A 23,292-nucleotide genomic window follows, 5' to 3' on the forward strand; every position below is an offset into this window, starting at 1 on the left:
GCTCGCTTGCCCTCCCTGGCGGTACCCTGTGCCCGCAGCTGCGGCGCCCGGAGCCCGCGATCTGCCGCCAGGCGCAGAAGTTCCGCGGTCCACGTGCGGCCGAGACGCGTTTGTTTATGGCGGACCCGCCTTCGGGCGGAGCGCTCGGGCGCCGCGGCCCGGGGAAGTGGGGAGGGGGGGCGGAAAGAGGGGGGGAGGAGGGACCGCGGCGGGGGCGGGGGCGGGCAACCTCGCCTCCAGACCCCGCCGCGGCCCCGGAGTCACAGGCGCGCCTCCGCCTCCAGGGACTCTCCCGGGAGAGACCCGGGCGCTCCGGGCCTCGAGGAAGTGGCGGTGAGTGCCCGGGGCGCGCGGCGGGGACGGGCTCGGGCGAGCGGGTCGCGGGACCTGGACACCGGGGCGGGGGATGGGGGGGGGCGCTGGAGGACGAAGGAGGGGGAAAGGGGTGCCGGGACCTTCTCGGTGGCTCCCGGGTAGCTACAGGGAGGCGCGACCCGAGTGCCCCGCGGTGGAGGATGAGTCCCCGAGGCCGTGCGGGGCCCCCGCTTCTCCCCAGTTTGCAGGGAGAGCCGAAAGTGTGGCGGGGAGGCCAGAGGGGGAAGAAAAGCGCCTCCCCCCAGTGCCCCCCATCTCAGGAAACGGCGCGAATGAAGCTCGGAAGTGACCCTTCTTCCCTTTCTCTCCTCGAAACGCAAGAGCCAAAGATTAGCGCCTGCCCTGGAGGGGTCGGAGGCCGCGGAGATGCGCGGATCGCACGGAAAGAGGGGCCTGGTGGGGGCAGCCGAACCTACCGCTGAGGCCTTGCCCTGGGCGGCGGAGAGAACGGGGTTCACCGGTAGCCGCTCTCGAAGCCCGATCCAGAGCAGCAGGAATTTCAGGGAAGCGCAGCTGGAGCGGGTGCTGCGGGGGGCGACGGGCACCGAGGGAGGCGCATCGGACGAGCGTTGCTGGGGCCGAGGTGATGCGGGCAGGAGGCAGGCCGGAATAGGGAGGCGCCCTTGGAGACGCGGCCGGCCGCGGGGCGTAGGACTCCTGCGCGCTTTCCCTCAGGGCCAGCCTGGACCTCCTCTCGTATCCCCTCCCATCCCAACCCCCTGCCTGCAACCCCGGGGGTCCTCCTAAGTACCCTGGTCGCGAAGGTCGCACACACCCCCATCCCTTCCAGAAGCCTGAACCTTCTGGACGCGGTGTGGACGCAGGCACTAGGAGGACTCTTCCTGGCGCGCGGGGTCAGAGGGCAGCCGCAGTGGACGCAGGGCAACGGATCCTGGGGTCCCTCGGCCACGTGCTGAGGCTGTGGGCTTGGGGCTGTAAGGTGCCCCCCGATCCAGAGGTCAGCTCGGGAGGGGAGACTCCGGAGCCGCGGGGCCAGGCTCTAGGATCTCCGTCCTTGGTGGCTTCTCTTCCCTGGCCTGGGAGCAGCCTACTCAGCGCGACCACTGCCGTACAGTGACCTGGAACTTGCCTCCCTCCCCGGGGTCTGGAGGGCAGGCCCTTCGGCCACCTAGTCGGCTGCAGGCGCCCCTGACTTTTTCCAGGGACCCCTTTGAAGGTCAGAAGTTCCATGGCGTTGGAGACGCCGTAGCTGCCTCGGTGGGCGGGACAGGGTGCGCAGACCGCGTCTTGGCCCCCGCCTGCTCCAGCGTCCCGCGGAACCCACAGCCGTGGTCTTACTCGAAACCATCGACCCAATGGAGTTTCGGAGTTGGTGGCCTGCTACCAAACAAGTGCCCGGCGCACGAAGGAACTAGCCCTTTTCTTTGGGGTCTCGGATCCAGGAGCGCTTTCCTGTTTCCAGCCGTGAGCGCAGAGGGTCGGGCCGTCGCGCGAGCGGCGCGGTTAGGCAGTGCCCAAACTCAAGACACCACCCGGCCCGCTTCTGGGCCGGGAATCCCGCATCCGGTTGCGCGGACAGCGGTGGTCCCCCGCTTTCTGGGAGAAGGGGCTCCAGGAGGGGACGGACTGCCCGCTGGGCCCCGCCGCTCTAGCACAGGCCGCGCCCCGAGTGCGCTCAGGCACCTTCCTGGCTTCGGGGGGGATTTAAGGCTTCCCATCACCCCCACGATTTCCGATCCTCAATTATGGACCCGGGAGAATTCCTTCTGAGCTTGAAAGGGATTACCCGGATCGCAGAAACATGGATAAGTGGAAGTGGGAGAAGTTCAACAAGGTAACAGGAACAGAAACGTTCCTGAAACCAAAGTTCCCGGATTTTACGGGAAACGGTCCTGGAGATGTCAATACCCGGTCTGCACAGTGGGCGCTGGTGAGACAGGTTCGCATCGTGTGGTGTGAGATGTAGCATAGCGGGGCGATTGAAGATTTGCACACGGGGGATTGTGGGGTCCTGTCTGGGACCACAGTCTGCCCTAGCAAACGTCCAAGCGGGCACTGTATCACCCCCACCCGCAATATATTCATTCAAAACGCACACGCACACACCGCGCGGTGACGGGCCTGGACTCTCACACAGCAGCCCCGAAATAACTTAAAGTACTTCGGCGCAGACCTCGGGGTTTCCCCAGCGGGGAAGCCTAGAGCTGTCTGCGTGGGATGGCGAAGGAGGGACCCCTGAGCCTAGCCGAGGTGGTCCCAGGGCACTCCCCACCGAAGGGAAAAACCTGGGGCCCAGGAGACACTTGGGACGGCACCCACAGGATAGAAGCTCTCTGTAAATTGGGAAAAGCACTAACCCCGCGCTAACTGCAATGTCAGCCGGCGGCCGCCGGCGGGGACACCCAGTACATATTCCTTGCTCCACGGCTCCTGGGGGGCAGGGAGTCCCTCCTCGTCTGTTTTCAGAGCCGAGCGCGTCGCTCAGAGCACAGAGACGGGCTCGCAGGGGCAACGAAAGACCCCACTGTCGCGGGCATCACCCAGAAACAGTCCTCCTGGCCCGGAAGGAGTGGGCAGAATCTGGAATGCGTGGAGGCTGGGGGCCCGGAAGAGGGCAGGTGGGACACCTCGAGTCCAAGAAACTTCTGCCGCGCTTGCCGGGGGCCTGCTTGTGGGGCGCCACCAGTCCCCGCCTGTCCTGCTTCCAGAGCTTAGGCGCACTCCGAGGCGCACGAGCACGCCTCTGCACGCCGCCCCCCCCCTCCCCCGCCCCCAACACCTCTTAGAAATTTTCCATTAGGAAACTGATCTGGAAGAAATTGAGGCCCGGAGAGGAAGGGGGAGGGGCCCCGCCGACCCACATCTGCTTGGATTTTCCGCTTCAGATGCTCCGCAACTGTTTCTCCTCCAGGTCGCGCCCGGCCCCTACCTGCGGCCCATCCCCCGCGGAAACCGACTTTCGCGTGAGATCAAGGCGGAAACGCGCAGACGTTCCACCAGGGATGGGCTGCTGCGGGGGCAGAAGGGGATCAAAGACTTTGTCCTTAAGGAGGCGGGGAGGAGAGGACGTCTCGCAGGCCTCGCACTCGATTTGGAGGAGGGAGTTGAAATCTCTGAAGCGGTGTTTAGGGAGAACGCCAACCGCCCGACAAGCTTGGCCAGCAGAAAACCCGGGACGACCGAGGTGTGAACCTCTTCGGTTTATAAAGCCTTTGTCTACACAGGCGATTAGCACGATGCTGTTACTCCAGAAAATCCAGCTCGGGTTCGTCCTCACATATATAACTATTTCATGGCTGCCAGGTGTTTTTGGTCTGAGCTATCCAAAAAACGTTCTTCGATTTTTCACTCCTTTCCCTTCGATTTTTCACTTCCTTTCCATTGGAAGACAATGGAGATGTCACCAACTTTTCCTGGGCTCATTGCTCCTCCCAGAAAGGATCGGACAACAATTACAATGTTACCCTGTCGTATAAAAGTAATTCCAGGTATCCAGAGCAATTTCATGATGTTATTCATTCTTCGAGAAGCCCAGACAGTAACTCACTCTGCTCACTCATTCCCAAGTAGTGAAAAGAGAGAAGTTGCCTTTTGTTTTGCTTTTAATACGTTATTTCACTGGTAGCTACCCCGAAGGAGAAAAGTGTTTGCTTTGGAGTTTGTCGGCTTCTTTCTGATTATCTGATTATGTCTCAGTAACTAGGACAGATCCGCCCTCGTGCACGGGGTCCTGGGGTCCCTTGGTGCTTGAGTGTTCGGTCCTCCGCTGGGTGTGTGTCCTAAGTGGCTCTCCTGGGTGGGAGGGGGGAGGGAAGGAGGCACCACCCAGCGGGGGATTAGTCCCATCTCCCAGTCGCCTATCCCCGCCTGCTCAAGGCTGACTCTGCCTCCTGGAAATCCGAAAAGAGCGCTGTCCTTCTTGGACTTGGTTCTTGGATTGCGTGCTAGAGGGGACCACCTATCCAAGGAAAAGAGTAGCTGCTGCCTGCTTCTCTCCCTCCCTCAAGGCGAATGCATTTAGGGATCAAAATCAGTGCCACTAGTAATTACAGTGATTAGCACAGTCCCCAGCGAGGGCCGCGGCGAGCCACTGAAGCCGCGGTCAGGTTTGGAGACACGGCCACACGCTGCTTCTAATTTTACCTGGGGGTGGGGGTGGGATGGTGAGGGGAGCCCTTGCTTCTGCATTCCTTCCCTGCCTCCCAGACCTAGCCTCGATTTCTCCCCTCTCTCTGAGAAGGTGCACGGCGCTTTGGCACCCTCGCGGTGCACACAGACATCCAGTGCCCTGGGGAGAGCGCAAGGGTCCTGTGGGAGCGCGCGCGGCGCTCAGCGACCCGCCAGGAATCCCAGCCGAAGGAGAGGGGCGCTGAATGTCCAGCCCTGGCCTCCTCCCACCCTTCCACAGCCCAGCGGCACGAAGCCTGCGAAACACACTCCCAGTGTGCTCTCGCCCCGGCTTAACAGAAACGTCGCCTCAAAATCCTGGTTCGAGGAGAGGCGGCCTATCGACTCCCGGGCAAAACCTCGCTTTTCGCCTCCAGCGAGCCCGCGATCGCGTCTGGAAACCCTTGTGCTGGAGGAGTCTTACCAGTCCGGTGTAAACTGAAATTCCTCAATAGGTATACCAGTTACAGACCGCCTTGAAATCCGAAAACCAATTAGTTCATTAACGACAGCGCTGAAACCTCCTTTCAAAAACATAAGCCAAAACTCTTCCTTAAAAAAAAACAAAACCCGAATCTCCCCACCAGAGACAATTTTTGCATATCGAAGAAAGCAGTTTTTTTCCCTAGCGCGTAGTAATAGTAATCGCCAACCTTTAACGTAAGCCTGACTATAATATAAGGCTCTTAAAATACTTTGAGGACACAAAGTCGTTTTATTAATATTTAATTAACAAGGGACTATTTGCACAGCGAAGCGAACATGGAGGGAAACCGGCCTGATCTAAACAAATCTGTAGGAAGAGGTACGCTCGTTCATTCGTGGTTTAGTAAAGTTCCACAAGGCCAGCGGGTGGGCGGGCAGGCAGAACCCGCTCTCTCTAGCCTGGCCTGAGCGCGCGCGGCCTCCCCAACCCGGGGCGTGATCGTCTTCCTGCTTCGCGCAAATTTTTTATTTTTTTTCTTTCATTTTAAGGGCTAGCATGGAAGGCGGGTTTCCTGAGAGGTGTGTGTGTCCGGGAATACACTCTTCCATCCCAGGAGGAGAAGGTGGCGACGCCTAAAGCAGAGAGCTATCCCGCGTCTGAGGTTTCGGACGCTAAAGCCGGACTGCAGAAAGGCTGGGGGGTGGGCACCCGGTAGGGGACCGCACCCTATCTCGCAGGGTACGCAGGAGGAAATCTGGTTTTGGAAGTTGCTGTTCCCCTTCAGAGCCACAGGCCAAGCTTCACGCATGCCCGTCACCAGAGATCATCTGAATTCCGCAGAAGGGACTCGGGACTCCTACTCTAGGTGCGGGCCCGGAAAGAGATCCTTGCGGCTGGACTTTGCGATGGGGTTCCCGCCCTTTGCGGGGTCAGAGCCTCGGGACCGCCCGCGTGATTAGAAACCCGGCCGTGGGCAGGTTGGCAGAAGGGGGCGCAATGCGCACGGCCGCAGGAGAGGCTGAGTCAACGCGGAGGGTACAGGGCTCTGCGAACAGTGGCAGACCCGCGCGCACGGGGAGGTGGTGTCAGTACACTTGGGCAGGGGGCTGGGGGCGCAAAGCACGAGGAAGCCCTGGAGCAAACGTGCGCGCTGCACTCACCGCGGCGGCGCAGCCTACAACCGGTCAGGGCCCGCGTTTGCAAGGAGGGAAGCCTGCGCGGAGCTGGAGCGCTTGAGGCTGTGCGCGCTGGGAGGTGTGCGGGACGCTCACAGGCGTGCGTGAGGGACGCTCACAGGCGTGCGTGAGGGATGCGGGCGTTGTCCCGCGCGTGCCCGCCTCTCATCCTCCCCGTACTTGGTCTGACCCTCTCCCCAGAGCCTTTCGTCGTGGAAAGGAGGGATCTGGGGTCCGCGTGAGGTCTGGGGAGAGGGTGAGAGCCCGCGCGTGTTGATGGATGGAAGTCTGGTGGAAACAGAGAGGCCAGTACTTTCATCTCGGCTTCGCCAAAGATCCCTGAGCCGTCCCCGGTTCGCGCGCTCGTCCGCAGCCCGGATCCGGAGTCGGGTTTTCAGGCTGGCGGTTCCGCCTTCTGGGAGGGAGGTCCGGCGTGGTACCCCGATTGAGGAGGGAGGTGCGACTCCCCTACGCCGTCCCTCGCCCCCTCTTAACTGCCCCAAGACAGAATTCCTTTTAATTGCCAGAACAAATACCCAGGAGGAGGAGCACGTTTTCGCATAAATGGGGACTTTTTCACATAACACTTTTTTTCAGTTCAAGAGTATTTTCCCTGGCAAAAGTATCGGTTAGCGGATAAACTACAGGGTGAATTCAAACTGCGGTTTGGGACTATTTTTGGCCCCAACTCCAGCACCGTCTCCTTTTTTTTGAGAGCAGAAACAAACAAAAAATCTTGGTTACAGCACCGACGTTCTTTTCGACCAAAGGGTGCAGACAAAGACATTATTTAATCTGACTACGGAATTCTCAGTTTTTATCCCCGAGAAGCTTTTGAACCAGGCGAGCCCTCGGGCACCGGCGGATTTTCAAGTTCAAGGGTACTTTGTTGTCGCTTTCCCTCTGACGGCAGGGGCGATCAGGGTGTGAGTGTGCGCAGTGGCTGCGTGGAGTTGTGCAAATGCTACTCCGCTCCGATCGAAGCTAATTACACTTTTCTTCCAGTGGTGTGAGACTTAGTTTCAATCTTGCATTTCATTCTGGAGCGTTCCCATTGATTGCTAAGCCATGAGCTGGCATGGGGCGGGGGGTGGGGGGGGGCGCGAGGAGTTTATTGCGAAATCTAACTTTTGAATAAATACAAGCAGGCATGGGGAGAGAAATGCGCGGTGGTGAACGCAGTCGTTGGAGCGTGGTCTGGCGACCTGGCGAGACAACAGGCGTCAGGTTCCACGTCTTTCGGGGGCTCTCACCGCGCGGTCTAGACCAAAAGTGATAACCGAAAACAGTTGTTGAACGCCTTAAATATCCGCAGTGACCACTGCAAAGCTCCTGTATGAATTTGCTTTACTTCCTGGAGAGTTGAGGACCAGGGAGGAAAAAGTCCAGCGCCATGACTCCCGGTGCACAAATAATTTTAGTGTTTATTGATGTCTACTTAAAGTAATTGACCAGAAAATACCTCCCTGTCTAACCCACATAAAGAGTGCTCCATTGAAAGCTAATTGACCTATTTACGTTTCAGTTCAGCTTGATGTCTGCATCGTTCTTTTTGCAGAAGCTGTCAACTCTGACAAAGGAAGGAAAGTGGAAGCCAGGGAAGCTGCACCTGCAAAGTGCTGGAATTCCCAGGCCAGCCCCACCCCACTGTCCTTTACCTGTGCTTGGACCTTTCTTACTTAGTCGTTTGAGATCCAGGAGTTACTTGGATTTTCCTAAGTAAAACCCAGAAAGGGAAATTCGTGCTCATTAACATGCACAAACATTTAAATTTCTGAGTGGCCTGGATTGAGTCAAGAGGAAAGGATTCTTCCTGCCATGGCCACAGCACATCCTGTAAAAACTGACGACTTTCAGCAGAGGATAGAAAGGCAATAATTTAGACACACAGAGAAAATCCCTTGCTAGAAAAAAAGAAAAAATGCTCCAAGTAAAAGTTAGGAAATTTATTTTTGTACAAAAATTCTTTGAACCTTGTTTGACAGTAAATATATTTTGTTAGTTATGTGGGTGGATCTGAATTTCTCCGAGACCCTTTGCACTTGTGAATCTGAGATTCATTCTCAGCAAAGATGAGTAATGGATCTTTGAGGAATCTATGCTTTAAAGTTGATGTTCCCTGTTGGTCATGGAAGCAGCTTCACTTTCGATACTTTATGAGGTTGGTTGTCAAGGGAACCTTGGGTAAAATTTCTCAGGAGTGCCTCTGAAAACATTATTCATAATTAAAAAGTGATGCATAGAAATCACCAGAAAAATTATGGCAAGTTATGTTCGAACATGTTTTTTGACCATGTGGAATAAATAAAACCATTAAGGTCTGGTTGGGTAAGACTGCCTCCCTGCCTGCCTTTGACAGTGCCAGGAGGATCTGATAGAGCTTCATGAATGTGAGAGCCACCTGTGGAGTATGAGCCGAAGGGGACCTCCATTTTCTCTAGATATTTCCTGTATTGAAAATACAAAGTATAATTCCGTCCTTTTAAAGACTCCTACAAAGTGTAGTCCACGAGGTGCGTAAAGTAGCACTAAAAGGGGCATCTTTAATACCCATAGGGTTTGGGCTGTTTTTTTTTCTTAAAGGGGGAATAAAGATGGTGAAAAATCCCATGTGATAGAGTCTGAAAGATTGAATGAACCCATTGGAACATACCCACAGTCAGATGATGTCCCACAGGTTGGTATCTTGGTGGTGAAATTCTCAAGACAGACTCTGTTGCTACCAGACTTGGCTCTGCAGGAAAAAGCAGTTCATTGAGGTCCAAAGGTTTGTAGGGCAGGGCTTGTCGAGGCTGTGTAGTAGCCTACACTGGCTAATGCAGCTTCCGAAGGCATGGGGTTTACAGCCTGACTTACCTTGGGCTCTCGTGGACTGTGACAGTATGTGAGCTGCTAATATTTGATTGGAGAACCAGCATTTACCAGGGCAGTGGACGTATGAAACAATCCAGACAGAAGCCCTTGCGCTCACTAAAGACTGCTCCCACTGAACTACTCACGGAAAGAACAGCTGCAGTCTCTAGGCCATTCGTGCTCACCCACATGCACCGCGGCACACTTTATTAGGTCGTTTTTTACCTCTTCGCAGTCAGCTAAACCAGGAGCCTGTGTGATGAGTCACCTGGCGTGTGAAGGTGGCTGCAACAGATAGGTCGGCTGCATATTCCAGGCACTGGCTATTATAAGTAGTCTAGGGCTGGCCTCACTTAGAAGTAGTTTGTACATTACGCTTCAGAAGGACTGTCCTTCTTTGAACTGGGGAGGCCTCCCTCTCTCCTGCTTGCAAACAGGCTGTTACTCATTCAGGAGACATTCCTGGGGGGCCACAGTGTGCCGGGCACCCAGCCACGCATTCACTTGGTAAGAGTCCCTGCCGTGGAGTCAGTCCATTCTGCCTGCCTGTGAGAATCTGGCCTACTAATGTGTATCAAGGACCTTAGAAATGTTCACAGCTTTTAAGCTAGAACTTCTGTTTCTTGTCATTTGTCGTATGGAAATGATTTCTAATATGACAATAAGCTTTTTTTGTTGTTGTTAGTTTTTCTTTAAATGAGTTCTTGCATAATGGTTAAGAATGCAAGCTTTCGTGTCACATCTAGTTTGGTTTCTCTCTAAGCCTTGGTTTTGTGATCTGTACAATGGGGATAATAGCTACCTTTAACAGGGTTGTGATTTTTAACTAAAATCAGGTACCATATAATTCAAACCAGTCAACCCTAAAGGAAAAAGAAAGTGAATGTGTAGTCATTCAGTTGTGTCCAGTTCTTTGTGACCCCCTGGACTGTAGCCTGCCAGGCTCCTCTGCCCATGGGATTCTCCAGGCAAGTATACTGGAGTGGGTTGTCATTTCCTTCTCTGGGGGATCTTCCCAGCCCAGGGATTGAACCTAGGTCTCCTGCATTACAGGCAGATTCTTTTCCATCTGAACCACTGGGGAAGCCCATCTCAACCTTGAATTGGAAGGACTGGAGCTTCAGCTGAAGCTCCAATGCTTTGGCCACCTGATGGGAAAAGCCAACTCATTGAAAAAGACCCTGATGCTGGGAAAGATCGAAGGCAAAAGGAGAAGGGGGTGACACAATGAGATGGTTGATTAGCATCACCAACTCAATGGACATGAATTTGAGCAACTCTGAGAGATAGTGGAGGACAGAGGAGACAGATGTGCTGCAGTCCTTGGAGTCACAAAGAACTGGACATGACTTAGTGACTGAACAACAGCAAAACCATATGATTCACCCATGTGAAGTGTACAGTTCAGTGGTTTTTAGTATATATCCTCCTATATGTGCAATCATCCTCACAAATCAGTTTTAGAACACTTTTATCACCTCCAAAAGAAACCCCACTAGCTATTAACTCCCAATCCTCCCACCCCTACCAGTAGCACAAAGCAACCACTAACCTACTTTCTTTCTCTGCATTTCTAGACTCTCACATGAATAGAATCCTATAGCATGTGGTCTTATGTGTCTGGCCTCTTCCAATTAGCATGATCTTTTCACAGTTCATCGACGTTGTAGCGTGTATCAGGACTTCATTCTTTTTTATGGTCAAATAATATTCCATTGTATGGATATACCACACTTTCTTTTTTAAAAATATTTTATTTATTTGACTGTACCAGCTCTTATTTTTGGCACTTGGAATCCTCAGTTTGTTGCAGCATGTGGGGTCTGTAGTTGTGGCATACAGAATCTATTAGTTACAGCATTCAAACTCTTAGTTGCAGCACATGGGATCTAGTTCTCTGACTGGGGTCAAACTCAGGCCCCCCGCATGGGAGCATGGAGTCTTAGCCACTGGACTGCTCGGGAAGTCCACATTTTCCTCATCTGTTTGTTGATGACCGTGTGTTTTGTCTCCACCTTTTGGCTACGCTGAATAATGTCCCTCCAACTTTTATTTTGTTCCTGTAACAATTTTGAAAGTGAAATTCGCTCAGTTGTGTCCAACTGTTTCTGACCCCATGGACTGTAGAGTCCATGGAATTCTCCAGGCCAGAATACTGGAGTGGGTAGTTTTCCCTTCTCTAGGGGATCTTCCCAACCCATGGATCGAACCCAGGCCTCCCGCATTGCAGGTGGATTCTTTACCAACTGAGCCACCAGGAGAGCCCAAGAATACTGGAGTGGGTAGCTTATCCCTTCTCCAGCGGATCTTCTTGACTCAGGAATCAAACCGGGGTCCTCTGCGTTGCAGGTGAATTCTTTACCAACTGAGCTGTGAGGGAAGCGATATTGTGTAAATTTTATAGCAAGGAGAATCTGGCCTGGGTAACTAGTACATTTGAGTCTGGTGTTAAGGATAGGGCAAGATTATAGATTTCATCCTATATTGGTCAGTTAGCTCAGTACACATTCAAACTGTTCCAAGCTGCATTTACAGGTTTCATCTGTACCCTTATGTCCAGCAGACTAGTTTATAATAAGTGGACTTGGTCACTAGAAAGATAAGACTATAAGCTCATCTCTGCTCTTGCCTGGGAAATCCCATGGTCAGGCTACAGTGCGTGGGACTGCAAAAAAATTGGACATGACTGAGTGGCTAAACAACAACAGCTAGTCAGAAAACAGCCCTGTGGTTGGTAGCACTGATTGTGGGGACTTAACAGAGGTCCTGAGATTTGACTTTTGACATATTCCCTTTAGAAATTGTATCTCCTGGGTGTTGGGAATGTTCTGGATCTTGATCTGGGTGATGGTTACATGAGATTCATGTGAAAAATTCATCAAGCTGCATACTTAAAACTTGTATATACTATTTAGTTATATGAAAATTACTCTCCAATTAAAGAAAAAAAGAAATTATAACCAGGCAGAAATTATAATCAGATTACCGTTTTAACTCAGCCATCCCAACTACTTCTGCCTTTCTGGCTGTTTCTAAATGACCACAGAGACGGGCCACACAGCTGGTAAGGGACAGAACTGGAGTTTAATCCAGCTCTTACTCACTCGGTGTGGAGTGTGACTTTCACTGGGAACTCTTCCAGTGCCTAGGATCTGCCTGAACCATGTGGCGGATGAGTACTGGGGCTGGTCTAGGGGCTCAGGCCTCCGGGACCTGGGGTGCATGCTCTGTCCGTCCTGTGCCCCTCTTTACCCCTAGCTCCCAGCATTGTACTGGTCGTGTAGTAGATGGCCAGTAAATATTTGTTGAGTCAGTGTTACCAGAGCAGAGTTATTGCCAAAGGCCAAGCAGACTGCCCACTTGGCAGTTGCTGGAAAAACCAAGGCAGGAAACTCAATTCTTATTTTTTCCCCATGGCAACACCAATGGCTGTTGGTCTGTCACAAGTGCACGGAAAGTTCCCACTGGAGATATCAGAGCTCTCTGGCAGGACCTGTAGGTGTTAATTTTAGCTTTCAATGACTGATGCCCTTGTATAATTTAATGGGTCAGGAGGAGCATGAGCGAAAGCCAAGATTACTCACTCGGAGAGCTTTTCCTTTCCTGTCGAGTACTTGCTGAGTTATTCAGTTTGTAAAGGACTTGCCACTTATTCATTTATTTGGAGAGAGTTTCCGCTCTTCTGAGTCTAGCTTGATAACTATAAATGATTCCTTAAATCTATTAGCAATCTATCCTATCAACCAGATTTTCCCTGAGTTTATGCATTAAACATGAGTTCAACTCACAGCATCAAATGCTAAAAGGCTATAGATATAACCATAAAATAAAATGCTCACATGTCCCTATGTACTCTGAGTTGAAAGATACATAGGTTGAATGTCAATTACTTGAAACGAGGAAGTGAATATCCACAGGGATTTCCATGTCTACCCCATTCTACTACTTGAGTCCTGGTAGGAAATGAGGACTTGCATATTGAGGAGGGAGGCTTGTGCTTCTGGAGAAATAATATCTCAGCTGCCAATTGCAGCTGCCCTGGGGTCACTGGGGATAGGACTCTCTAGCTGAGCACAGATTCATGCATTTGACTTTGTGCATCCTCTACTCCCACACTGTATGTGACCCATCACACCGGGCCTCAGGGGCATCAGCTGTTGGAGGAGCTTTCTGAGCTTTTGTCTGGTGGTGGTCCCTGCTGGTCCACAGAACAGCTTCAGCAGACTGTGTTCTTTGCTTGTTCAGTGGGCTTTGTCGAAGTCTTTGAATATTTTATTGCATCCCTCCCTAATTAATTTTGGAAAGTCAGTAGAAAATGGTGAAAGAGGATCATAGACTTCGTGAATGCAATGTAATAGAAATAGAAAGGAATCATTAGATGCTGTGAAAGTGTGGGTCTTTAGATTCAACCAGATACCGAAAGAAATCAAACTGCCAATCATGAAGGACAAGAATGATAATAAAGAACGTGGATGAGGTGCTAAAATACAATAGTATAAGTAAATCTGAGGTAAGCAAACAGGTTAACAGGGGGAAATCTCTGTGTAAAAGTATTTGACTATACTGTCTATAAAAGAAGGCAGGATAGAATTAGGATATGTCATGTTGTAAACCTCTGATGAAATTATGGATTTCATCAAAGGTCACCGCATCATCAATGGCTAATAGAAGGCATTGTCTTTGGTTTTCATTAGTTTTACTGATTTGCCTAGAAATGCTCTTTTTTTGTTGTAGTTATTTAATCATGCTTGACTCTGTGGTTTGATGTCTCTTGTCATTTTAGAAAATTCTCAGTCTATCTTCAAATATCACCCCTCTTTATCCCCTCCATCATCTTGCCCCCACTCCAGTTATACCTATGTTAGATCTTACAGTGAGCTCCACATGTTTCGTATGAACGTTTTTGCATTGTTCATGCTTGCGATCTGGTCCAGTGTTCAGACTAAATCTGATTTCCCTTTCTCTCAGGGTATAGACCTGAGGTCTCAGTTGAAAGCTTTTATCAGTCCCGAGCCTCAGAAAGCCTTAAGGCCCCTCCTCTCTTGCAGGCCTGGGATTCTAATTTTTTGCATCTCTAGCAGTATGGCTTGCGTTAGTTTCCTGGCATTGCTGTAACAAATTACCACAAACTTGGTGGCTTAAAAACAATAGAAATTTATTCCCCTGCAGTTCTGGAGATCAGGTATCAAGATGTCATGAGGGCCATGCTCCCTCTGAAAGCTCTCAGGAAGAATCCTTCCATGCCTCTTCCATCTTCTGGTGGCTCCAAGCATTCCTGGATTTGTAGCTGCAACACCCTGATCGCTGGCTCCATTCTCACAGGGTCTCTTCCTGTGTGTCTCTGTGTCCTCCTCTCTTCCTATAAGGAGGCCAGTCATGGAATTTAGGGCCCACTCTGAATCACAATGGGCTTCCCTAGTGGCTCAGGAAGTAAAGAATCTGCCTGCAGTGCCAGAGACCCGGGTTCGATCCCTGGGTCAGGAAGATCCCCTGGAGAAGGGAATGGCAACCTGCTCCAGTATTCTTGCCTGGGGAATCCCATGGACAGATGAGCCTGGTGGTCTATGGTCCATGGGGTCACAAAGAGTCGGACACAACTGAGCGACTAACACTGAATCAGGATAATTTCATCTCAAGATAAACTAACTACTTACGTGTCCAGGTAAGGTTACTCACTGAAGTTCTTGGAATTTGGGAGTACACCGCTTACTGCTCTGATTCTGCTGCTCACATATATCTCTTTTTTCCCCTGTTGATTTGTTTTCTACCTATCATGTTAGAGGCCACGTCATGTTAGAATGCTAGAAAAAAAACCAAACCTGTAACCTGATGTTAGAGGACAGTGTCAATGATAAGACAAAAATGGAGCATAGAACAAAAACAGAAAGCAAAGCAAACAAACAAAGAGGAGGAAGAGATCTTGGCCAGATCAGAGAATGGGTCTGATTGAAAGTTCTAAGCTGTTTGGAAGCACATGTGGGCAGCTGGGCTTCCATGTGGGGCGGTTGAGAAGCTATTCGGCTTTTTCTCTGGGGGCCCCAGCTATGAGTGTCGATAATCATTTCGTGTGTGTATGCATTAGTCGCTCAGTCGTGTTTGACTCTTTGTGACTCCATAGGCTGTAGCCCACCAAGCTCCTCTGTCCATGGGATTCTCCAGGCAAGAACTGGAGTGGGTTGCTATTCCCTCCTCCGGGGGATCTTTCCAACCCAGGGATCGAACCCAGGTCCGCCATACTGTGGGCAGATTCTTTACCAGCTGAGCTACCAGGGAAGCCCAAGAATACTGGAGTGGGTAGCCTAACCCTTCTCCCAGGGATCTTCCCAACTCAGGAATCAAACCGGGGTCTCCTGCATTGCAGCTGGATTCTTTACCAGCTGAGCTACCAGGGAAGGCCCATAATTGTTTTAACTAGGGCCATTTAGTTTCTTTTTGGTCAAATCCTCCCATTTCTTGTCTGGGGAAAGTGCACCTCATTCCAGTTTTCTGGGAACTTAAGTGGGAGAGACAGCTGTCCAACATACAGACGTTCACTTAACTCTTCTATTCCCATCCAGGTTTCTGCTCTCACCTTCTGCTCTGCCCGCTCTGCCTGAGTTTGGGGACCCCACAAATGGAAAATTTGGAGACAAAAGTATTTAGAAAAGAGGTCTACTTGGAAAAGATCCGCTAAGAGTCTCCACGGGCTAAAAGGATTAGAGCATCAAAAAAATACACATGTATCTAAAGGTGAAAAAATTCTCAAAGTTACCAAAGTTACTGAGATTACAGTTGGTCTGTGCGTGGCAGAAAAATAGCAAATTTATCACATGATTGTCATATCCACAAAGGTCCTGACAAATCTCCAAGCAGCAGCACTGCAGAAGTCTGGGAGAAAGTTGTTTTCGCTAGGTAGCTAGTCACTTACACGGGGGAGCCTGGTGGGCTGCCATCTATGGGGTCACACAGAGTCAGACACGACTGAAGCGACTTAGCAGCAGCAACAGCAGAAGTAACTTACAGGAAAGGCTCAAGATTTCTTTTATTTCCCCGACCCTGTTTTGTTTGTTTCTCTCAGGTACAATGTGTTTTTTCCTTTCTGACTATAAGATGAGGTGTGTATGATTACCCAAAGTGAGATGCCATTTCACTTCTACAGTTCCACCTGGTGGTCAGGTTTCAAGAAGGCAGGTTTCTGGTCCTGAGGCACATATTTAACCATGTGAGTTTGTTTTACTAATTTTTTAAACTCAGTATTTATTCATTTGATGTTTCATTTAGTTCAGTTGCTCAGTTGTGTCTGACTCTTTGTGACCCCATGGACTGCAACACGCCAGGCCTCCCTGTCCATCACCAACTCCCGGAATTTACTCAAACTCATGTCCATTGAGTCAGTGATGCCATCCAACCATCTCATCCTCTGTTGTCCCCTTCTCCTCCCGCCTTCAATCTTTCCCAGCATCAGGGTCTTTTCCAATGAGTCAGTTCTTCGCATCAGGTGGCCAAAGTATTGGAGTTTCAGCTTCAGCATCAGTCCTTCCAATGAATATTCAGGACTGATCTCCTTTAGGATTGACTGATTTGATCTCCTTGCAGTCCAAGGGACTCTCAAGAGTCTTCTCCAACACCACAGTTCAAAAGCATCAATTCTTTGGTGCTCAGCTTTCTTTATAGTCCAACTCTCACATCCACACATGACTAGTAGTAGAAAAACCGTAGCTTTGACTAGATGAAACTTTGTAAACAAAGTAATGTCTCTGCTTTTTAATACACTGTCTGGGTTGGTTTAGTTTTATTTGATTAGTAGTTTTATCTACATAGGTACCAAAGAGGTGAATGATGATAATAATAATAATAATACACTCCTTGTATATGGTTGACAAAACTAGAGTCATATGATACTAAGACCCAAGAGTTAACTTTGCCTGTAAATTTCCTACTCATACATGTCTTAAGAGTTTATTATTATAAGTTCATCTACTGAGAATAGGAATGAAGAACCAGCCATTCATCTCTGCTTTGTTTGGCCTGCAGTTCCTATATCTGTAGGGACATCTCTTTTTCAAATTTGTCAATGCCTCATCTGCTTGTGATTCTGTGAAGTGACTGGGATCAGCTGGGTGGTTCTTCTGCTGTCTAGGACTGCACTCCTCTTGGGGCTTGACTGGGCTGGGACAACCGAGACGGCTCACTCACCTGTGATAGGACCTTCTGGGCAGGACTTTCTCTGGAGAAGTTCCTTGGGGTTGAGAAGGCATGAGAGGTTCTCATTTTGAGAACCGGGCTTGTGGAAGGGGACAGGAGGGGGGCAAAGCAAGAAGCCAGCTCCAAAGTGTTGGGTGGCTGGGACGTCTAGACAGCTGGGCTGGCTGGAATGGTGGAGAGGGGGCCTTTCTTTCTTTCTCCATTAAGGCCCAGGGCCTCCCTTTCTCTCCTCTGGCTTCTCCATGGGCTCTTTTCAGCAGGTGGCTGCACCTCTATGAGGCAGGTCAAGGCTCCCAGAAGCATAAAAGCAAAATCTGCCAGGGTTTCTGAAGTCTCCTGCCATATTCTATTGGTTAAGACAGTCACAGGCCAACACACAGATTCAAGAAGAGGGGAGATAATATCATCTCTTGGTATGGAGAATGCCAAACAACTTGGAGTCATCTTTATTCTTCCACACTAAACAAAATCCGTGTTAGTTGCCAGGGACTGCAATAACAAAAGACCAGAAACTTGGTGGCTTGAAACAACAAAAATTTATTTTCTCATAGTTTTGAAGGACAGAATCCAAAATCAAGGTGTGGGCAGAGCTGCATTCCCTCCAAAGGCTCTAGAGAGGGCTCTTTCCTTGCTCTGTCCAGCTTCAGATGGCTCCAAGCATCCCTTGGCTTGTGGCTACATCATTCTAGTCTCTGCCTCTGTCTTCACACGGCCTTCCTGGCATCTGTATCACTGCTTGTGTGTGTGTGTGTGTGTGTGTGTGTGTGTGTGTGTGTGTATGTGTGTGTGCATGTGCTCAGTTGGGTCTGACTCGTTGTGATTCCACAGACTGTAGCCCATCAGGCTCCTCTGTCCATGGGATTTTCCAGGCATGAATACTGGAGTGGGTTGCCATTTCCTCCCCCAGGGGATCTCCTCTACCCAGGGATCAAACTCGAATCTCCTGCATCTCCTGTATTTCAGATGGACTCTTTACCACTGAGCCCCCTGGTACCCTTCCCTTCTCTCTCTTTCTCCTTTTTCCTTGTAAGGACACTTAGCAATTGAATTTAGCACCCATCTCAAATTCAGGATGATATCATTCAAGACCTTAACTTGGCTGCATTTGCAGAGACCCCGTTTCCAAATAAGGTCACGTTCACAGGTATTGAGGTTGAGGACTTGGATGAATCTTTGAGGGACACAGTTCAATCCATCCTGCAAACATGAGTCTTTTTAATTATCCTACTTGGAATATATTGTACTTTCTGGCAATGTGGCTACATGTTTTAAACAGTTCTAGAAAATGTAGTCATTATATTTTAAAATATTATATTTTCCTCCTGGGTTCCCAGTCATGTATGTACTAGTCCAGGGGCATTTTTTTTCTATAAAAGGCCACTGAGTAAATATTTTAGGCTTTGGAGGCCATATGATCTTTGTCTCCAATATACAGCTCTATTGTATTGTGAAAAAAGCCATAGGCAACACACAATCAAATTTGTGTGGTGGTGCCATTAAAACTTTATTTATTAAAAGCAGGTGGCCAGCTGGATTTGACACACAGGCTGAGGTGTGCCAAGCTCTGTGCTAGATCTTGTTCTTTTTCTATCTCTTTTACACTTTTTCATATCTTTATCCCTCTGACTCTGCTGAATTCTAGAAAGGTTATTCAGATATATTTTCCAATTCATGAACGCTCTCTTTAACAGTGTGATCTACTGTTTAACACACCCACTGAGTTTAGTTTTTTATCCAACAGTTATGTTATTAATTTGAAAAGTTCTGTGTGTTTTTCTCCGATTCTACCAACTGATATTTAATATTTTCCTGTTGTTTATTCATAAATTATAAGTGTATCCTTTTTTTTAGATGTTTTATTTTTCACAATTCTGCATGCTGTTGCTACAATAGAAAGATCTGTTGTCCTTGGGGACCTACAGCTGTTGCTTCTTGTTTCTGTTAGCTTTTGTTCATAGTGACTTGCAAATATTTGTTGATTTTGTTTGTGCTGAATTTTAATTTGTAGGATTCCTGCAGACTAACCTGAGAAGCCTTCCCGCCAAAGAGGATCTACGCCTGCTTTTGCCAAACAGATGGGGAAGCTCCCTCTTGTCCATACAGTTCACCTTGGAATTATTCAGAGTTTTTTTTGGGTGAGAATCTCAGATTTGGGTCCCTCTCTGGGGCTTCCCAGGTGGTTCAGTGGTAAAGAATCTGCCTGCCAATGCAGGAGATGCTGGCTTGATCCTTGGGTTGGGAAGATCCCCTGGAGAAGGAGATGGCAACCTCCTTCAGTATTCTTGCCTGGAAGATCCCATGGACAGAGGAGCCTGGCGGGCTACCGTTCATGGGGTCGCAAAGAGCAAGACCTGACTGAGTACACACACACACCCCCTACCTCAGGACAGCCCCACCCACTCCCTGTTGCCATGATTCAGGCCAGTTTCCACCACTCAGATTCCTGGTTACACCAGCCCTCTCTCTCTCCTGGCCTTCCAGCCAGCTCCTGCCCATTCCTGTCCTCATTCTTGGTGATTCCTGCTCAGCTTCTGGTCAGAAAACTGGAGACCCCCAGTTCCCTCTCTTCTTCCCAGCCCCCTCTTAGATTCAGCGTTCCTTTGGGTGTCCATCTGTCTATTCTGTGAATAGATCTTGTGAAGCAGGTCAGCCCGAACGCACCTACTTGCTCAGAGTGTGGAGACTGTTCTTTTGTGGAACTTACCTCAACAAGGAATATACACCTTGGTAACTTGTTGGGTGTCACTTTAGGTGGGAAAACATGGACTTACACCCAACGCTGCTCATAAATGGAAGAGCCTTGGTCCCTACCCCACAGGTGGTCCTGAGGATGGAACAGCTCCCTGGACACAAGGTAGGCACTTCATACATTCAAGTGTGAAATTAGAATCACAGGGACCTCCTCCGGGATTCAGCCTTGCGTTTGATTCTTCACCTTCCCCTCAGTCGTGGCTCCCTGTCCACCCAGTGGATTATCCTGCACGGCCACCGTAACCCTTGCTCTGAGAAAATGCTAGGATAAATGTGTACGTGAGCCCTGCTTAATAGTCCCCAGCAGGGGACTCCCCTGGTGGTCCGGTGGCTAAGACTCTGAGCTCCCAGTGCAGGGAGCCTAGGTTCAATCCCTGGTCAGGGAACTAGATCCCACATGCTGCAACTAAGACCTGGCATAGCCAAATAAAAAAACCGCATGGCCCCTTGTTAGTGACACCAGTGTGGCCTTTTGTTTTTTTAATTTGTTCAGGCCACGTGGCATGTGGGGTCTTAGTTTCCCAACCAGGGATCAGACCTGCAGCCCCTACGTTGGAAGGGCAGAATCTTAACCACTGGACCGCCAGGGAAGTCCCGTGGTATCAGTTTTGACCAGGGGCAGTCCAAAGAAAAGTGAAAGTGAAAGTCGCTCAGTTGTGTCTGATTCTTTGCGACCCCATGGACTATATAGTCCATGGAATTCTCCAGGCCGGAATACTGGAGTGGGTAGCCTTTCCCTTCTCCAGGGGATCTTCCCAACCCAGGGATCGAACCCAGGTCTTCCGCATCACAGGCAGATTCTTTATCAGTTGAGCCACAATGGAAGCCCAAAGGAAGGAAGCTCTAATTGTAGAATTTGGGACATTGACAGAGTTGTTTTGCAGGGTCAGAAGGGAGAGAGTTATTGGGGGACCTTTTTGGCTCCCCTGAAATCACATTAAGTATTCAGTGGCCACTTGCTTAATCGACAGTAGGGATGGCTGCATGTGGAGACAGGCCTGTCATTATTCCTGGCTCTATTAACATGAACAGCTGAAAGAATATGACGCAAAAATCCCCTTACATAGAACCCCCCACTGAAAAAACAACCAACTTAACTATGTGCTCATATTTATTTAAATCTCTGAACAGAGCTGTTCTCTGCTGAGTTATAATGAGGAGTGAGTTTTCCAAGGGTGTGATTTATGAGCCTCTCGCAGATGGGTTTTAAATGAGGGGACTGACAGTTCCACTCCAGCTATGGTAGGGCTGGGGTCTTTCAGGCCCAGAGGAGCCGAAATGAGCTGGTGGGAGGCAAGGGGGGTGGTGCGTGGGCGGACCCCACTGCCAAGGGCCAGGTGCGGGCAGCCAGCCCTGGCTCTTGCGCTTGTGAGCTCCTCTACCCGGCGATGCTGGATTATTCCGTTTTGTTTCTCTCGAGAAAGAAATAACGCATGTTGACATGAAGATTGAAAGTGGGGTCTCTCCTGTGCCCTAGATGGCCCCAGAAATGGAAACATTCACACTTCTTTCCTGCTCATGCTTCTCCCTAGAACTGTTTGGTGATAAGGTTAGCATTTCACTGGATTTTTAAAATTTCTTTCTCTTTATTGTGTATTCCAACCAGAAGCGGGAGGATGCTGATTCCCTTTAGGATGGACTGCTTGGATCTCCTTGCAGTCCAAGGGACTCTCAAGAGTCTTCTCCAACACCACAGTTCAAAAGCTTCAATTCTTCGGGCGATTGGAAAATGCCACCCACCTCAAGATATGTTGACATTTTAGTCCCTTGAACCTGTGAGTGAGACCATGTTTGGTAAAAGGATTTTGAAGGTGTAAGTTGAGCATCTTGAGAGGAGACCGTCATCCCGGATCATCCAGTTCAGTTCAGTTCAGTTGCTCAGTTGTGTCCAACTCTTTGCAACCTTATGGACTGCAGCACACCAGGCCTCCCTGTCCATCACCAACTCCCAGAGTTTACCCAAACTCATGTCCATCAAGTTGGTGATGCCATCCAACCATCTCATCCTCTGTCGTCCCCTTCTCCTCCTGCCTTCAATCTTTCCCCGCATCAGGGTCTTTTCAAATGAGTCGGCTCTTCCCATCAGGTGGCTAAAGTATTGGAGTTTCAGCTTCAACATCAGTCCTACCAATGAACACTCAGGACTGATCTCCTTTAGGATGGACTGGTGGCATCTCCCTGCAGTCCAAGGGACTCTCAAGAGTCTTCTCCAACACCACAGTTCAAAAGCATCAATTCTTCGGTGCTCAGCTTTCTTTACAGTCCTACTTTCACATCCATACATGACTACTAGAAAAACCATAGCCTTGACTAGACGGACCTTTGTTGGCAAAGTAATCTCTGCTTTTTAATATGCTGTCTAAGTCATAACTTTCCTTCCAAGGAGTAAGTGTCTTTTAATTTCATGGCTGCAGTCACCATCTGCAGTGATTATCCAGGTGGGCCCTAAATGCCATCACAAGGGTCCTTAAGGGACAGAGGCAGAGGGGGCAGGCAGATGCACAGAGGGAGCAACGACGGGAAGATGGGGGCAGAGACGGAGGGATGCGTCCACAAGCCAAGGAGGCCGAGGAGGGCCTGTCCACCCCAGAGGCTCGAAGAGGAGAGGAGAGCTTCTCCCCCGGGATCCTGGGAGGGAGCACAGCCCTGCCAGGGCCTTGACCTCTGACCTCTGTCCTCCAGAACTACGAGCGAATAAATTTTGGTTATTTGAAGCCATTCAGTGTGTGGTCCTTTGTTACAATTCGTCACATCCTGGGAAATGGATATAGATGACTATGCCTCAAACACCCAGTTCCAGGAAACGGATGAGATCGGGATATAAACAAACACCTACCCAGTTTGTTCCCAGTTGTTTTCATTGTTGTTTAGTTGCTAAGTCGTGTCCCACTCTTTGCAACCCCATGGACTGTAGCCCGCCAGGCTCTTCTGCCCATGGGGACTCTCCAGGCAGGAGAACTGGAGTGGGTTGCCATTCCCTTTCCAGGGGATCTTCCCCAGCCAGGGATCGAACCCAGGTCAAACTGGGTAGGCGTAGTTTATATGCCAGGGTACAGCTCCTCACTGTGGTGCTGAGGGGTGCCGGTTTGCTGGGGCAAAGCTTGTCCAGGTGCCCCAGAAAACAGCCTGCAGCAAAACTTGTGTGCAAATACTTTTCTGGGGGGTGGGGATGATAGTACAATCCCAGGGAAGCCAGAGTGAGGGCGAAGGGGAGTGGGACCAAAAGGGAGAGGAGAAAACACAGGTGGGTCATTACCCAGCCGGCCACAGCTTGAGGTTGTGTTTAACCAGTGCTCCAGGGAACAAGGGCTTCCCTGGGGGCTCAGATGGTAAAGAATCCGCCTGCCAATGCAGGAGACCCGGGTTCGATCTGGGCAGATCAGGGGGCCACATAAACTG

General features: G+C 50.1%; 1 protein-coding gene across 5 annotated transcripts; it reads left to right on the forward strand.

Annotated features, from left to right (window-relative positions):
• Positions 1-285: 285 nt before the first annotated feature.
• Positions 286-22,611, forward strand: LOC147378923 (uncharacterized). Of its 5 annotated transcripts, XM_086411512.1 has the most exons (8): positions 286-333; positions 697-2,954; positions 3,248-3,520; positions 15,516-15,687; positions 16,016-16,159; positions 19,151-19,277; positions 19,894-19,996; positions 21,500-22,611. In XM_086411512.1, exons 2-4 carry the CDS (start codon positions 2,709-2,711, stop codon positions 15,552-15,554), a joined length of 558 nt encoding a protein of 185 aa, XP_086267638.1. In that variant the 5' UTR covers positions 286-333; positions 697-2,708; the 3' UTR covers positions 15,555-15,687; positions 16,016-16,159; positions 19,151-19,277; positions 19,894-19,996; positions 21,500-22,611. The 5 variants fall into 5 exon arrangements, with proteins under 5 accessions (XP_086267638.1, XP_086267543.1, XP_086267807.1 ...); XM_086411417.1 differs by lacking the exon at positions 16,016-16,159; XM_086411681.1 differs by lacking the exons at positions 15,516-15,687; positions 16,016-16,159 and having other exon boundaries at positions 3,248-3,601.
• Positions 22,612-23,292: the final 681 nt, after the last annotated feature.

The sequence above is a fragment of the Bos grunniens genome, chromosome 1 (genome assembly GCF_055505025.1).
Source record: "Bos grunniens cultivar Pamir isolate PY7600 chromosome 1, Bosgru_T2T1.0, whole genome shotgun sequence".
Taxonomy (NCBI): Eukaryota; Metazoa; Chordata; class Mammalia; order Artiodactyla; family Bovidae; genus Bos; species Bos grunniens.